This window comes from Haliaeetus albicilla, chromosome 6 (genome assembly GCF_947461875.1).
Source record: "Haliaeetus albicilla chromosome 6, bHalAlb1.1, whole genome shotgun sequence".
Lineage (NCBI taxonomy): Eukaryota > Metazoa > Chordata > Aves > Accipitriformes > Accipitridae > Haliaeetus > Haliaeetus albicilla.
Window position 1 is genome coordinate 46,627,290 of NC_091488.1, and position 15,273 is coordinate 46,642,562.

At 52.0% G+C, this 15,273-nt stretch overlaps 2 protein-coding genes across 3 annotated transcripts; one reads left to right on the forward strand and one right to left on the reverse strand.

The window, feature by feature from the left end:
• Positions 1 to 769: 769 nt before the first annotated feature.
• Positions 770 to 11,054, reverse strand: LPAR5 (lysophosphatidic acid receptor 5). Of its 2 annotated transcripts, XM_069785968.1 has the most exons (3): positions 10,891 to 11,054; positions 9,341 to 9,438; positions 770 to 2,395 (listed from the first exon to the last, which is right to left on the reverse strand). In XM_069785968.1, the coding sequence occupies exon 3, from the start codon at positions 2,071 to 2,073 to the stop codon at positions 961 to 963; it is 1,113 nt and encodes a 370-aa protein (XP_069642069.1). In that variant the 5' UTR covers positions 2,074 to 2,395; positions 9,341 to 9,438; positions 10,891 to 11,054; the 3' UTR covers positions 770 to 960. The 2 variants fall into 2 exon arrangements, with proteins under 2 accessions (XP_069642069.1, XP_069642070.1); XM_069785969.1 differs by lacking the exon at positions 10,891 to 11,054 and having other exon boundaries at positions 9,341 to 10,172.
• A 136-nt stretch (positions 11,055 to 11,190) lies between these two features.
• LOC104315851 (protein Wnt-4-like) lies at positions 11,191 to 15,082 on the forward strand. Its single transcript, XM_069785971.1, has 5 exons — positions 11,191 to 12,487; positions 12,842 to 13,080; positions 13,535 to 13,666; positions 13,822 to 13,964; positions 14,599 to 15,082. The coding sequence occupies exons 1-5, from the start codon at positions 12,423 to 12,425 to the stop codon at positions 15,064 to 15,066; spliced, it is 1,047 nt and encodes a 348-aa protein (XP_069642072.1). The 5' UTR covers positions 11,191 to 12,422; the 3' UTR covers positions 15,067 to 15,082.
• The last annotated feature ends 191 nt before the right edge of the window (positions 15,083 to 15,273 follow it).

Genomic DNA, 15,273 nt, shown 5'->3' on the forward strand with positions numbered 1-15,273 from the left:
GTGTGGGCTGAAAAAGCATGTACAAACAGTGCAAGCAAATATATTTCACTGCAGCCTCATTCTGTGACATCATTTCTTTTTAACAGTGCGAATCACTCAGACCTGAAATCAATCACCCTAAGGCCAAGCGACAAGGAAGGCCAAAGCACTAGTGTTAATGGGAGCTTCAGAAATGACGACAGTGTTGGTATCTTGTCTTTTTTCTGGGGCCATTACGAATGTCGGGTGTATTTTTAAGTACGCTAGCGTTTCCCAAGACGTTTGGCTTTAGGTAAATGTATAGCCATTGTATGGCATGTGTGTGCACAGCTGCACAAGCGCATTTGACATACCTCCTAAAGGTTGTTTTGCTAAGGTCTGTGACTTACTATACAACTAGGAACCTCTTTTCTGCAGGAGTACTAAACACTCAGCTATTCTCCTTGACCCCAACAAGGGTTGCTAAATACTTAAACTCTTTTGGAAAACTAAGACACTTATTTAGGCGCCCCAAGCTGGACTTAAGACCCAAATCAAAGCACCTAGTTAAAAAAACAACAAAGTTGCCCTCAGTCATTATGACTAAATTCATTCTGTCCGCAGCGAGTACCCATAGCTGTGTTCCGATTATCCCCAGAACTGCTTCACGCTGCAGTGCGGCCAGGAGGTGCTCAGGCAGGGTGGGCTTGCTATAGGAATCTATGCTGACCAGAGCTGGATGCACTAGGTTTGCTTCAAGTCCTTGTTCCCCACTATGTTTCCTGTACCAAAAGAGTCAGGTGAGACCACGTCACCAAGACATCTCCGTTTATTCAAAACAACCTTTCATCTTTCAGCTTTGTATCATCACGTTCACCCACGTACAGTCTGCTGCGCTCCCTCAAACAGTTTGCTAAGTTACCCTGAGCTGTTTCCCACAGTCTTGCTGTAATTATTGAATGGGTGACTCTGCAACTCTGCAACGGTGTGACCTTTCTGTGGTTATATTTCCGAGTCCTCGATAGGGCCATTCAAAAATACTGCAGTAGGAAGCGATGGCAAAGATTCATTGGGACAGATGAAGTCCCCCAGTGGGAACTGTTTCACTTTTGAGACAGCGTGGCCTCGGGCTGACTTATTGTGCACAACCTGCTTCTTAAGCATCCCTATCTCTGAGTCCCAGGCTTGTCCCCGCCGCAGTTTCTTAAAGGTGTTACGGAAACCCTCAGTACTGAAGTAGTAGATCAAGGGGTCCAGTGTGCAGTTCATGCTGGCCAACAGCATTGTTATAATTAATACTTGGCGCACGGAGACCTGTGTTTCTTGCTCAGCCTTCACCACCCGGGCCTTTATCATCCCATAAACTGCCAGGGTAGTGTTGTAGGGCACAAAGCAAATGATGAAGATGACCAGATTGACCAAAAGGAGACGGATGGTCTTCTGCTGTCGCAGGGTCTTCGTCTGGCTGTCCTGGCAGAGCTGCTGAAAGATCCGAATCGAGCAGTATGTCACAGAGCTGAGAGGCAGGAGAAAACCCAAAATTTCAGCCAGGACGACGAGGGGAAAGAGGTTATTCTGCCACATGTTGTCACTAAAGCTTTCAAAGCACAGATAAGCAGTCTGGTTCTGCAGCTCGCAGTGGTTTTGCTTGTGGACTATGGCTGTGGGGATGGAGCCCATGAAGATCACAACCCAGACGATCAGGCAAAGGAGCTTGGCCACCTTGGGGCGCCGCAGATGCCGCCAGCGAAGCGGGTGGACAATGGCAACGTAGCGATCCAGGTTGATGCACATGAGGAAGAGGCAGCTACCATACATGTTGATCTGGAAGACAGAGCCAGAGACCTGGCACAAGGTGTTACCAAAAGGCCAGTGGTGGTTGGAATAGTAGTAGAGTCGCAGCGGCAGAGGGAGCGTGAAGGTGAGGTCGCTCACGGCCAGGTTGACCATGTAGATCATCACTACAGACTTCAGGCGCAGGTAGCGGATGAATATCCATAGGGCCATCACGTTCAGCATCAAACCTGTAATGAATATCAGGATGTAGCCGGGCAGGAGGAGGTAGTGGTGAAAGCTGTAATCCTTGCATGTCCGAGACATATTGGAAGCTGACATGCCCAGCGGGAATCAGGGGAGGGTCTTGCTGAGATGGTTGAGCCTGCTGGTGGGCTAAGGAGGCACAGAGAAAAGCACTGAGAGAAGTCATTCCCCTCTAAGAAGCGACAGGCAGGTCATTCCCCTCATTTGCAGCTGGGAGGTGGATGGGCACATCTCTCTCTTGACTGGTGCTGCTTTGGATTGCTGGTCCGTGGTCATCTGGCAGGGGTGGTGATGTAGTCACCTAGAGTCAGCTTCTGCCGCTGGTTCAGCAATTCTTTCTGGTGGTTATGGGGAAGCTGATGCGATGGAGGGTCATTGCCAGTTGTCAGCACAATTCCTGGTCAGAGTGGAAGACCAAGACAGAAGAGTTTAAGTTAGAGAAGGAAATCTCTTGAAGTATTAAAATCCCACCATGGTGGCTTCTGCAGCAAGAGCTCACAAAAAACCCACAAGACTAAGAAAAATGGACAGTAGAAAAGTGAGTAATTATATGGCAGAAGAAGCCAGAGCACAGAGGAGGTAATTGTTGTACAGAATCATTTATTGCTCAGCCCCAGAAAATGAACGTTGCTTTGATCACTGCTGGAAGCACATGTATACAAGAAAGGGACAGCACAAGAGCACACAGGGGAAGTAGTCAAGCCAGCTCCAGAAAAAGAAAGAGAAAGAGAGAGAGAGAGAGAAAGAAAAAGAAGAGAGCAAGCGTTTTGAGGGAAAAATGCTGACTGGAAGGAACTTTAAATAAAAACTGCATAGTATTGTTTTATATGAGAGAAACAGGACTTTGTACATCCATTGCAGATAAAAAGAATTATAAAAAGAATTATACTACAGTTAGACTTGACTCCACCCTAGCTCCTTTTCCTAGGTGAAACAACCCACACATACCCGAGTCCCAGCTAGTTGGAATTCCTTACTTTTCTTACATTCATACAGTTCCTTTAGTGTTCTCACCTGCATGGGACCAGTGGTATTTATTTGGATTGCATGTCCTCAGATCGTTTTCCCACTTACAACACCGTAAAGCATGTCGCAGCCCATGTCCCACAAACACCGAGCAGCACAGCCAGGTAAGGGAGCGCACAGTAAAGAAGGAAGGGCCATGGGATTCGTGTGGACAAACACACCTGTGACTCCAAAGTAGCATGAGGCTGGTAACCCCTTTAGATACTAATGGTAGCACTGTCCTGCCAAACGCTGATCAACTGGAATGAGTCCAGTGGAAGGCCACCAAAATGGTCTGGGGGCTGGAGCACTTGCCCCAAGAGGAGATGCTGAGAGAACTGGTCTTGTTCTGCTGGAGAAGAGAAGGCTCCAGGGGATATAAGAGCAGCCTCCCTGTATTACGTTTGCATGGCAATATTTTGGTAGTGGCGGGGCTGCAGGGGTGGCTTCTCTAAGATGTCAGAAGCTTCCCCTGTGTCCGATGGAGCCAATGCCAGCCAGCTCCAAGATGGACCCGCTGCTGGCCAACGCTGAGCCCATCAGTGATGGTGGTAGCACCTCTGGGAGAACAGATTTAAGAAGGGGGATAAAACCTGCTGTGCAATAGCAGCTGGAAGAGAAAGGAGTGAGAATATGTGAAAGAAATCCCTGTGCAGACACCAAGGTCAGTGATGAAGGAGGAGGAGGAGGTGTGCCGGAGGAGGCTGATGCCCCTTCAGCCCGTGGTGAGACAGCAGGCTGTCCCCCTGCAGCTCATGGAGGTCCACAGTGGAGCAGATCTCCACCTGCAGCCTGTGGAGGAGCCCATGCTGAAGCAGGTGGGTGCCCGAAGAAGGCTGTGACCCCGTGGGAAGCCCACGCTGGAGTAGGTTTGCTGGCAGGACTTGTGACCCCATGGGGAACCCATGCTGGAGCAGTCTGTGCCTGAAGGACTGCAGCCCGGGGAAGGACCCACGCTGGAGAAGTTTGTGGAGGACTCTGTCCTGTGGGAGGGACCCCACGCTGGAGCAGGGCAAGAGTATGAGGAGGAAGGAGCGGCAGAGAGAATCTGTGACAAACTGACCGCAACTCCCATTGCCCATCACTCTGCAGTGCTGGTGGGGAGGAGGTAGAGAATTTGGGGGTAAAGTTGAGCCTGGGAAGAAAGGAGGCTTGGGAGGAAGGTGTTTTAAGATTTGGTTTTATTTCTCATTATCCTACTCTAATTTGATTGGTAATGAATTATGCTAATTTCCCCAAGCTGAGTCAGTTTTGCCTGTAACGATAATTGGTGAGTGATCTCTCCCTGTCCTTATCTCGACCCATGAGCCTCTTGTTGTACTTTTCTCCCCCCGTCCTGTTGAGGAGGGGGAGGGATAGAGCGGCTTGGTGGGCACCTGGCATCCAGCCAAGGTCAACCCACCACACTCCCCATACCTGCAAGGTGGCTACTGGAAGAGGACAGAGTTAGCTCTTCACAGTGAGGCATGGCAGGGGGACAGGAGGCACTTGGCATAAATTGAAGTAATGGAGACTCAGTCTGGATATAGGGAAAAATGTTTGCACCATCGGGCATTGCAACAGGTTTTCTAGAGAGGTTGTGGAGTCTCCATCTTTGGAAGTTTTCAAGACCAGACTCTGTAAAGTCCAGAGTAACCTCATCTGATCTGCTAGTTGACACTACTTTGAGTGGGAGGTTGGGCTAGAGACTGCCTTAATTATGCTGTGATCCTAAAATTAGACATCTGCTCTCAAAGCTGTCACGGTGGAGCAGGGGTTGGGAAGTCTGACACAGTTCCCCACAGCTGTTTGCAGGGGTTAGATAGACACTCCCTCACAGAGCCCACGTAGATTGTGATTTACTTCAAAAGGAAAGTAGAATTATCTGTCTAGAGGAAATCTTTATGTAAGGTTGATATTACTGTAAGAGGAAGCTACTCAGCAACTTGACAGGCATGACAAGCGTGTCAGATCTCCTGGATGGCATTGTGGGGCAATGTACAGATCTAGAGGGAGGATCTATTAAAGACAGAAGCGTGTGCTGACCTCACAGGTAGGAAAAGATTAATTCTGGCAACAATACGTTAAACAATGAAAGTGGAAGTCTAATACGAGAGCAGATAGCTATCAATTTGCCCATTCTTTCCTGGTGTTGGGCAGGTCCACCACCAAGACAGGTTTCTTAGAGGAACTTCTACTGGTTTGTCAAGCTGTTCTGAGTGGATTTCACCCTTCTTGGTGGATGAAAACTTTGTGTGAAGACTTGCATAAGTTTAAAATATAAGATAATCCAGCAAGACAAGGCAAAAGTGCAAGAATGTTGTTGGTTTCAAGTGAAAAGATTAAATGCCTCAAAAAATCTCTAAGAGGATATGCCAGCTTTTGCTAGACCCAAAACCCTGCAATGACTGCAGGCTGGACCGGTGAGACCTTTGTCTTGACCGAGGCAAAGTGAGTGAGGCTGAGACTCTGTGAGAGACCACGACCTGCTCTAACATGTGTGCCTAGACCAGCCAGGTGTCAGGTGAAGGTGACTTGTCTCCACAGACAAGCTATTTTTATCAAAAGGTATTCAATAAACACCTCTAGAGAATATAATACGTAAGCACAGTCCACACTGTGTGAGATCAGTGGTCTATCTACAATTCGTATTCCATCTCAAATCATGGATGGTGAAGGGATAATGTAAGAACAGCGCAATCATGTAGTGATGCTCCCTCAAGTTCTCTTCCTCCTTCCAGCCTATTTTAGCCCAGGGATTTCCCAAGCCAGAGGTGACCTATTTGTATTCAGTAGTCCTCGGGGAACTTTTCCTTCATGACTTTTTCCAGTTGCTTTTTGAGTTGATGTACAATTTACCATCTACAACATCTGTGCCAGGAGTGTCAATGAGTTCCACAGCTTAATCACATCTCAGGTGGAGAACCACTTCCTTGTACTAATTTTTGAATCACCACCTGCTAGATTCAGTTCAGTGCTGGAAGACAAAGTGGAAAAAACATACCTGTTCACCTTCACCTTATCACTGATGACTTTACAAACATCTATCATATTCCCCCTCAGTAACCTTTTTTTTTTTTGAGGCTAAAAGGTCCTTGTCTTCATAGTTGTTCCTCACAGAGGAGCTGTTCTGTACTTTTGAATGTCCTTATTGCCCTCCCCAGCACCTTTCCACTTCTGCTACAGCCTTTGTGAGCCCTGCAGTGGGGTGCTCAAAACCCACATGATATTGATAATGTGGATGCACTGAGCTGAGTAGACATAGATCTCATTTGCAAGAGGTAATGGTCAGTTCAGTTTGATTTTTCTCATTACTGCTAGATGAAATTTCAGCTGTTATTTTAAGGCCAGTCACTCACACTTCTCTTAATCTCTGCAGTTCTTCACAACCAACCCTCGTCTTTTCTAACTTGAATAATTTTGTCTCCAACAGATTTGTTATTTTATTATTCATCCCTCATGAATAAGTCAAACAGTCCAAGCCCCAACACTGGTGTCTTATAACTCCACTGGGAAAACCAACCATCTACCCGCATTCTCTGTCTTGTCTTTTAGGCACCTTTTATCCAGGTAGACACCTTTTCGCTGAATTTCTTTAAGCACCATTGGTGCAAGCCCTTTTGAAAGCCTTTTGGAAATCAACATGGGCCACTGTTCACATGCTTGTTGACTCCTTCAAAGAAGGACTGAGAGACACAGCATCCCTTTATAAAAGCCATGATGACTCTTCCCCAGTAATTAGATGTGACTGCATGCCAATTGATTTTTTCCTTTATTATAGCTTCTACTAATTTCTTCAGCACAGACATCAAGCTCCCTGGTCTGAAATCCCCCAAGAGCCTTTTCTCAAATTGTGTCTGCTAGTGAGCCTTTAAAAGCAGTTTTAAGCTGCCATAAAGAGAGTTTCTGCTGTGGAAATCTCCCAGGCTTTCCTGCCATCAACATCAGTGCAAGAAATCTGTTTAGTTTTTTGCCCATCATCACCTTTTCATTTTTTCTGAGTGGTCTTTCCTGACATACTAGCCCTTCAACCTTTGAGACATCAAACAGCAGACTTCTAAACTGGCAGCAAAGATCACTGGGAGTGGAAAATAGATTGGGTTTTTTTGAGGGGAATTTTTTTTTTGGCGGGGGGTGAGTGGATGGAAACACAGAAGTAAGAATCTGCTAACAGTGGTGTTATTGAAGCTAAGCTGATAGTCTCAAATTTGATGTAACAGATACTGTAATCAAGACCTCAGAGATCTGTAACGAGATGAGTACATGCACGGTCCTTGGAAGCTGTGGGAACGGAGCGTTTCTCTGCAGAGCTCTGAAGGTACTGTTTTGACTGTCCCTCGCTGAAGAGGAAAGCTACGGGTAAAGCAGGCTGGTAGCAGGGAGACAGAAGAGCTGAAACTGGTTAGATTATCCTTGTTGGTTAATGCCTGAGAGCCACAAGCCATGTTCTTTGTGGCTGCCTCTAAAAGAACTTCAAGTACTCGTTGTTCTACGCGAAAGCCGCTGAGAGGTCTCAAGTTATCAGCTGCGTAAGGAGGCAGGGGTACCACAGCTGAATCGTCATCCTCCTCGTGATGAGATGCTCTCTTGAAATCCTGAAGGAACTTTCTGGTTTGTGACTGACCTTATGTGGCCCAGGAGGTGGAGGAAGCATCTTTTTACCTCTCAATGAAGACCAATATGAGCCCCTGAAGGCCATCTGCCCAGACCATGGCCTTTTCCCCAGCAGGGACAGAAAAGAGCAATTCGAACTCTGTACTTTTGAACACCCTTATTGCCCTAGGTGGACAGATGCTACCTAGGCAGATGCTTCTTTCTGGTTTTCAGTTGGAAAATGGATTTGTTGCTAGTATTCTTGCTCTGGGAGGGGGGAATGACATAGACATGACACGTGCACGTGCACGCACACACACACACACACGCTATGAGCACCCGCTGCAGGGATGTGGAGCTGCAGAAACTAGAAGGAAAGGAAAACACCCAAGGAAAACACAGCAGTGAGGGAGGAAGAGGTGCTGGTATAGGTGTGCGACAGGGGCAACATCAGCTCCCGTTGATGTCTGAGGGGAGAGGAGAACATGATGCTGGAGGACGGGCAGACAACCCCGAAAAAACCTAGCTGAAAAGAATGCACCATCCTCCCCTCCCACCCACCCCCCTCCTGTGACCACCCCACTCCCCCAAGCGCTCGGGAATTGCCCAGGTCCCTGGCTGGTGTAGGGTGCCGGACTGAGATGAGCCGGAGGTCGGGCCCAAGGTGGGCACCTCTTGCCAGAGGCAACAAAAGAGCTGCTAGGCAGGGAGGCCCCACGGGACATGCAAAACCCACGGGGATTTTGATTTTTTTCTTTTGGGGGGTGGGAAACCCTAGCTGAACTTGCATACAGGGGCTGGAACAGGCAGGCGTGCCCTGAGATTAGATGTGTGCCTGGCATCTCGTTGCCCGGTCCTGGGCGTCTTCTCTCCTGACGCTATCTCACCAATAGGCACTGCCTCCGAGCACCGTAAAAATGACGAAGGAGCACAGCGTGGTGGGATACAGGCTTATGCACGGGGTTGAGAAATGAGGTGGAAAAAGACAGCTAGAGAAATCTTGCTGAGTATGCCGCAGGGTCAGTGTTTCCAAGAGCGACTTATTTAAACTCTGGAGCGCTTTGGGACTGCACTGGGGATGCAGACAGAGAATGTGGCATTGGGGTGCAGAGCAGTGCAGCTGAAAAAGCAAACTGCGTGAGCTCGCTTAGTAAATCTGAAACTAAGAGGAAATAACATGAGGAGACCAAACCTCAAAAAACCTACTCAACTTTGCTTTAGAGATAGAAGGTATATTTTTTCATAAATGTGGATGCTTTTTACCTGCTGTAGGTGATATTTAAGCCCCACTTTTCACCTTTTTTATAACCAATTAGGTTATTGTGATGATTAGAACCTTGAAGACATTAATTCAAGACTTAGGATGGCTTGTTTTTAACGATAGATACATGACATCGAAGCTGAGACCTTTGTATTTAACTCGTGGGATCTGATCACACTGCTGCTGCCTACTGCCTAGAGGTGTCACCCCCCCTTCATCTCCTGAGGGCCTCATGGAAGAGGACTTCCATCGTGGGCGCCTTGGCAAGTAAGTTCTGCAGGCTGCCTGTGCTTCTAGTATCACAGGATCCCCAAGAAAGCCTCCATTTGAACAAATACTGAGATTTACCTTGCACCTTGAGGTTCACTGGGCAACTGAAGAGGCGTAGAAGGTTCCCCCCAGTGCCCCGTGGTCAGGTCTGGCAGCACATGTGCAGCAGCTCAGGGGACCAGTGCCCAGTGTGCCCAGACCATCCAGCTCCCCAGATGTTTCCATCTTGCTTACCTCTCTGCTGGTGAGGAGCCAAGGGCGCACGAGGGCTCGCTGGCTAGCAATCGCCGTCACTGCGGAGGTCTCGATCCAGGCACCGCAACTGCAAGGAGCTTGAATCAAAACAGAACGAGGCGGGCTTTTTGGCTACTTGTTCATCCAAATCACAGCTGTCCCCTACCGCACCATGGCTGGTTCAATGTCTGCCGTGCCGCGGTTCATCCCCCCTCCTTTCTCACTTCCTGATGTGCTTCTGGCTGGCCACAAAGCATGAACTTTGCTATCCAGAGCTGATAAGCTAAAACACATCCTATGCAAGCAAATGTAATCATGAAAGAAGCAACACCCAGCTGTCCTTGCAACTGAAGGAGACCTGCCCTGGGTCATAGTGCCAAATTCTCGCTCATTTTTGCTCCCATGCTAACTCGGCCAACCCCAGGACTGACAGGGGAAAAATTAGAACATCCCCTCCCCAAAATATTGCCAAACAAGAGGTAGAAGTTAAATAGAGGAAGTGAGAGCAAAGTTGGTTTAATCACCAGCCAGTGCAAAGGCTCGGAGTCCTGTCAGTCCCCCCATGGGCTTGGGCACTTTGGGGCTGAGCTCCTGCCCGGGGTCCCAGCTGTGCACTGCTGGCACGTGGCAGGGACCCAAAAAGAACCGAGCTCTGAAGAGGTGCCAGCGCCTGCGGCAGGCAAAGGCATGTTTGCCACAAATGTCAATCCCTGTCGTTCAGTGCTCCAGGAGGCACGATGTTGAGAAAGTACAAGGGCTGATTTAGCAGGACATCTGCAACCTAGCACTGCCAAGTAGAGTTGGGAAGGGATCTGCCCTTCTGCAGAGCCCATCTGGCACTCTGCTGCTTCAAGTCCTGTTTCTGCTTTGCCAGTCCCAGCACACCTGGAAGAAGATGCGGGTCATGGGGACACTCCGAATCCTGCTGTTGTCCTTCCCCGGGACCAGCTGCCCCGAGAAGAAGGTGCCGTGCCTGTGGGCTCCCTCTTTCTCCGCCATCCTTGCCCGGCTCCTCCATCTGCTGGCTGTTGCTGCTGGTGTTTGACTTTCTCACTCCCTGCCTGCCTTGTTCTGCCATCACTGCCTTCTCATTCAGGGAGTGACATGCCAAGGGATATATGTTCCCGCTGCTCATAAATCCTCGGAGGGTACAATAGCACCCGAACTACTGATCTCACCCTGCTGCTTTTTAGTGCCTCTCTTTTTTTAACCAGACCCTCTTTCTCACTTCCTAGTTGCTGGGTTTTTTGTTCTCACAGCTTTTTGTCTTTCTTCAGTTCCCATCAAGGCTCTGGTACTGATTAAGGCTTGCAGATATACCGGGGGCGGGGTGTCCTTCTTCCTTTGCAAAAGGAGTCTCTGACAGCCCCTGTGGGAAATTTCACCCCGCCTGCAGCCTTCGCCCCCCGCACCCCTGTGCACACACCTGGCTGAGCCTGGCAGCCCTGGCTTTACCGTGTGTGTCAGAAAAGGAGGACACGGTGGCACTTAGCCCGGGCAACGAGCCCGCGCTGCCCCACAGCATCCCTCACCCAGCCGGGTTGACTCACCTCGCTCGGTCTCGGTGCATCAGCCCGTGAATTCTGTCTCCCCCCGCCCGGGTGGGTTCACACCTCTGCCCCTCGCTGTCTCTTGGAGGCTCAGCTTGTGGGGGAAGAGCAGCACAACCCCCGGCATTTCTTCACCGCTCTCTGAGTCGACAGCAGGTAAGACCAGATTACCGGGGTGTGTGTCGGAGGCTACACCCTGATGCTGCAGATCCCAACACGCCTGCCGCCCCGGAGTGCTGGCTCCAGAAAGCAGGAGCAAGGACCCAACAGAACGAGGGATGCGGGTAGCTGGGAAGGCAAGGAGAAGGGTGGAAAGCGTGCTACAACAGAGGGGCTGCTCAGGTTTGAAAGGATGATTGATAAACCCCAATATTCTCCAGCTCACTCCATGCAGGGAAATGTGGAAAAGCACAGCAAAGGGGTGAATCCACATGCAGGGCCGTGGTGGAAGAACCATAGCAGGGCCAGAGCAGCCGTGTTTCACTTTCTGAATGATTCAGACAGGAGAAGGAGAAACTTCCAGGCTGCGTGAGAAGTTTCTCCTTCCAGGGCAGTGGGGACAGCTGACACTTCCTAGGCCTGCTGGGGGAACGGCAGGCTTTCCTCCCAGGACATTTCAGCTCCCCAGCCACACAACTCACATTTTCCTGGACTCCCAGGGGCTCTTAGGAAAGGGCTGGCCACTGAGAAGAGGGGCAGCTTAGGAGAGCTTAGTTATGCCTGCTTAGGAGAAGGACAAGGACTGTCCCTCTTGCCGTGGGGAAGAAAATGAGGGGGGTGAAGGGAGACCTGCCAGGGAAAGAGTTAAGAGAGCCGGGGAGCAGCCGCGTTGCGTCTGTTTGCCGTAGCTATGTGGGCTGCAGGGTAGAAAAGAAGAATCTCCAGTCTGGAGGAGGCAGATGAGGGAGGGTCCTCAAGGACGGCGGCTGGGGATGAGGGAGGCGGCAGGTCTTCCCCTCTCTGCTCCCCTGAGCTATCACCGCAGGGAAACTCTCCGGCTCCCCAAAGGGCTTGGTGAAAAGTGATGAGGAGTTGATGGTTCTGCTTGGTGCTGCCAAGTTTTTCTTGTGTGGAAGGATCTGTTTACAGCTGACTGGGTCTTGGGCTGCTCTCTGCTGCTGAAGTGACTTGACTGGGGAAGAAGGCAACCAGATCGTCTGCTGACAGGACTGCAGAGACCGGGGGTCTGACACTGATGCTGTCCCCGGCCATGTGAGGTCATTCCAACGGATTCCCGCCCCACAGCCCCAGTTCAGAGCTCTCCCACGATGCTGCCCCAGCTGTAGGTGGGGAACAGCGCCGGCGTGGATGCCCTCACAGGGCCAACCTGGCAGGTTTCTGCAGGACGCTGTGTCTCCGATGCTGGCAGGCACACCGTGGTCATTGCCCAGGGCAGGGGCTACGCGTGCTTTGCAGTGCCGGACCGGAGCTGCCGGGAGAGCAACTGTCAGGCAGAGGCAGTGGGACATCGCAGGAGGGGATTCAGGCGGCTGCCGCACCGTGGCTGAACGTGGAGTTTTGCCAGGGACGGGATGGAGATGGTGTGGCTGTACGTGGTGCTGGTCCCAACGCAGCACGTCCTTGCCGTGACCTGGCTGTGAGTATGTTTTGCACTTGTACTGTCTGGATTGGAAAGTCACCTGGGGTGGTGTTGCCTCCCAAGAAAACAGACAGATCTGTGAGAAAAGGGTGGAAGGGGGAACCTGGGCAACTTGAAGGCAGCACATTAGAAGGGGCATCTCTGGGAGCGTGAAGGGAGAGGGACGGCGAAGCTGAAGAGGCGCAGACCGGGATGGGGAGCAGGAATGTCCAATTCGGCACAGACAGGAGGCGGCACATCCCCTTCCCTGCCCTGTTTCTGCGCTAAAATAAGGCTATAGAGGGCTAGCCCCCTGTAGACACGGCCCTGGCTCTAGCCCAGCTGCAACTGAATCTCTCCCCTGCCCCACAGGTACCTGGCCAAGCAGCCTTCTCTGCGGGCGGTCCTCCGGGACCCCAGTGCCTGCGAGGGTCTGCCGGGGCTGGTAGAAGAGCAGGTCCGCGTTTGCCGGCGGCAGGTGGGAGCCATGGACGCGGTGAAGCGAGGTGCGGAGCTGGCCGTCGAGGAGTGCCAGCACCAGTTTCAGTCTCGCCGGTGGAACTGCTCCATGCTGCAGGGGCTGCAGGTCTTCGGCAAGGTCGCCATCCAAGGTCAGCGAGGGGGAGGTGGCGCAGGCAGAGTTGGCGTGGGGTCCCTTCGGTATGCCCACGGGGTCCCCTTGATGCATCAGCCTTTCCTAGACTAGAGTGCAAGTGCCACACTGGGACCAGCCCGAGAGTGGCCAGTGCCTTCCTCCACATGCTAACAAAGCTGTCAAAACAGAGCAAACTGAACCAAATGCACATGCTGCTGCAAATATTAATATTCTGGCTAAACTTCTTCCTCATTTGGCCAGGCTTGGCTCTTTGGTCCCGTCTGGACCATTCTGGGTACCATCTCTGCATACTGATAGATCTTCCCCTCCACCCTGCCACCAGCCCAGCCCTTTGGAGCAGCAGCTCAAATCAAACCTTATTTTCTGAAGCTACAGTCCCTTTTTGTTGCAGGCCAGGGAAAAAGGATTTGCCTATGCCCCCAAAACAGCCATTTCTCACCCCGCTGCAGGCACGCGGGAGTCTGCTTTCATCCACGCCATCTCCGCCGCCGGCGTCGCCTTTGCTGTGACTCATGCCTGCAGCCGTGGGGAGCTGGAGAAGTGTGGCTGTGACCGCAAGATCCGAGGAGTCAGCGCCGAAGGTGAAGGAGGAGGCCGGTGGCAGGGAGGGGATGGCAGAGGAGAAGATCCATGGAGAAGACCCTCAGCAGGGGAGGAGACACCTCCCTTCTCCTCAGCCCTTTGGGAGCTCCTGCCAGGGCTTCTCCTTCATCTCATGGCCGCTTTCCCTCTGCAGGTTTCCAATGGTCGGGCTGCTCTGATAACCTGTCTTACGGGATTGCCTTTTCTCAAGCCTTCGTAGACAACCCGGAGAGGAGCCATGGCATCTCCTCCAGCCGAGTGCTCATGAACCTGCACAACAATGAGGCTGGGAGGAAGGTAAATGCAGGAACAAGGGCTGGGAAGCAAGCCTGGCTTCAGGAGCTTCTCTCTGGCTAGGCAGACCTCAGTCCAGCCCCTTTACCCTGAGGAGCAGCCCGGAGGGGTCCCAGCCTCCCCTACCCACCTCTGTGCAGAGTCCCTTTCCTCACTGAGCCCAGCTGGGATTTACATCCTTTGGCCTTTTCTGCAAAGGAAATAAAATTTCCCTGCTCTGCTCTAAACGGCTTCCCTGCCCCTCCAGTCCCTCCTTTGCAAAGACACCATCCTCTGCAGGGGCCATTGTCAGATCTGGTCCCTTCCTTGAGCATCCTCTGGCTCTGGGCAGATCTGTTCCACTCCCCACCACCCCGTGGGTCAGAGCAGATCCCCGTCTCTTCCCCTGCCTCAGGGATTTCTCTTACAGATGCAAGCCAGCCTGTTTCCCACAGAGTGAATCCCCTTCTGTTTCATACTGGCCTGGCTTAAAAAGACTTTTTTTGCTCCCTTCCCTTCCCTTCCCTGGGGCTGATCCCATCCTCCAGCCCCACAGGAGGTGTGGAGGGGCAACGGCAGCTGCTGGGGGGCCCGCAGGCATGGAAGTTGTAGGGCAGGGTGTCCCGGGTCCGGCTGGCAGCTGCCTCCTGTTCCCCAGGCTCTCCTGGCCCACATGAAGGTGGAGTGCAAGTGCCACGGCGTGTCGGGCTCCTGCGAGGTGCGCACGTGCTGGAAGGTCATGCCTCCCTTCCGCAAGGTGGGCAACGTCCTCAAGGAGAAGTTCGAGGGGGCGACGGAGGTTCACCCCAAACAGGTCGGTTCCCGCAAGCTCCTGGTGCCCAAGAGCTCTCGCTTCAAGCCCTACACGGCTCACGACCTGGTCTACCTGTTGGCCAGCCCAGACTTCTGCAACCGGGACCCCCGGCGCGGGGTCTTCGGCACTTCTGGCCGCCAGTGCAACCGGACATCCCCGGCCATGGACGGCTGTGAGCTCCTGTGCTGTGGCAGGGGCTTCCACACCGCCCAGGAGGAGGTGGTGGAGCGGTGCAGCTGCAAATTTCGCTGGTGCTGCTCCGTCAAGTGCAAGCAGTGCCGGCACCTCGTGGAGACGCACAGTTGCCGCTGAGGGGGACCGTGCCAGGGCGGTGGGAGGCTGCCGGGGGGACTGCGAGGTCACAGGGAGAGGATGGTCCAGGGAAAGACACGGGGAAGCAGGGAAAGGTGTGGGGGATACACACAGCCTGAGAAGGAGCAGAGGAGATGTGGGTTTTGCTGCCCTGGCTCCGGGGGTGCCATCGGCTCCTCTGTGCTCCCCACCCAGCATGCTCTCGCC

Bases quoted from the DNA above. Each gene is read 5' to 3' on its own strand.
- LPAR5 (XM_069785968.1), bottom strand. From the start codon at position 2,073: ATGTCAGCTTCCAATATGTCTCGGACATGCAAGGATTACAGCTTTCAC.
- LOC104315851 (XM_069785971.1), top strand. From the start codon at position 12,423: ATGGAGATGGTGTGGCTGTACGTGGTGCTGGTCCCAACGCAGCACGTC. The intron at 13,081-13,534 runs GTCAGCGAGGGG...ACCCCGCTGCAG, and splicing joins CGGCAAGGTCGCCATCCAAG to GCACGCGGGAGTCTGCTTTC. The intron at 13,965-14,598 runs GTAAATGCAGGA...CCTGTTCCCCAG, and splicing joins ACAATGAGGCTGGGAGGAAG to GCTCTCCTGGCCCACATGAA.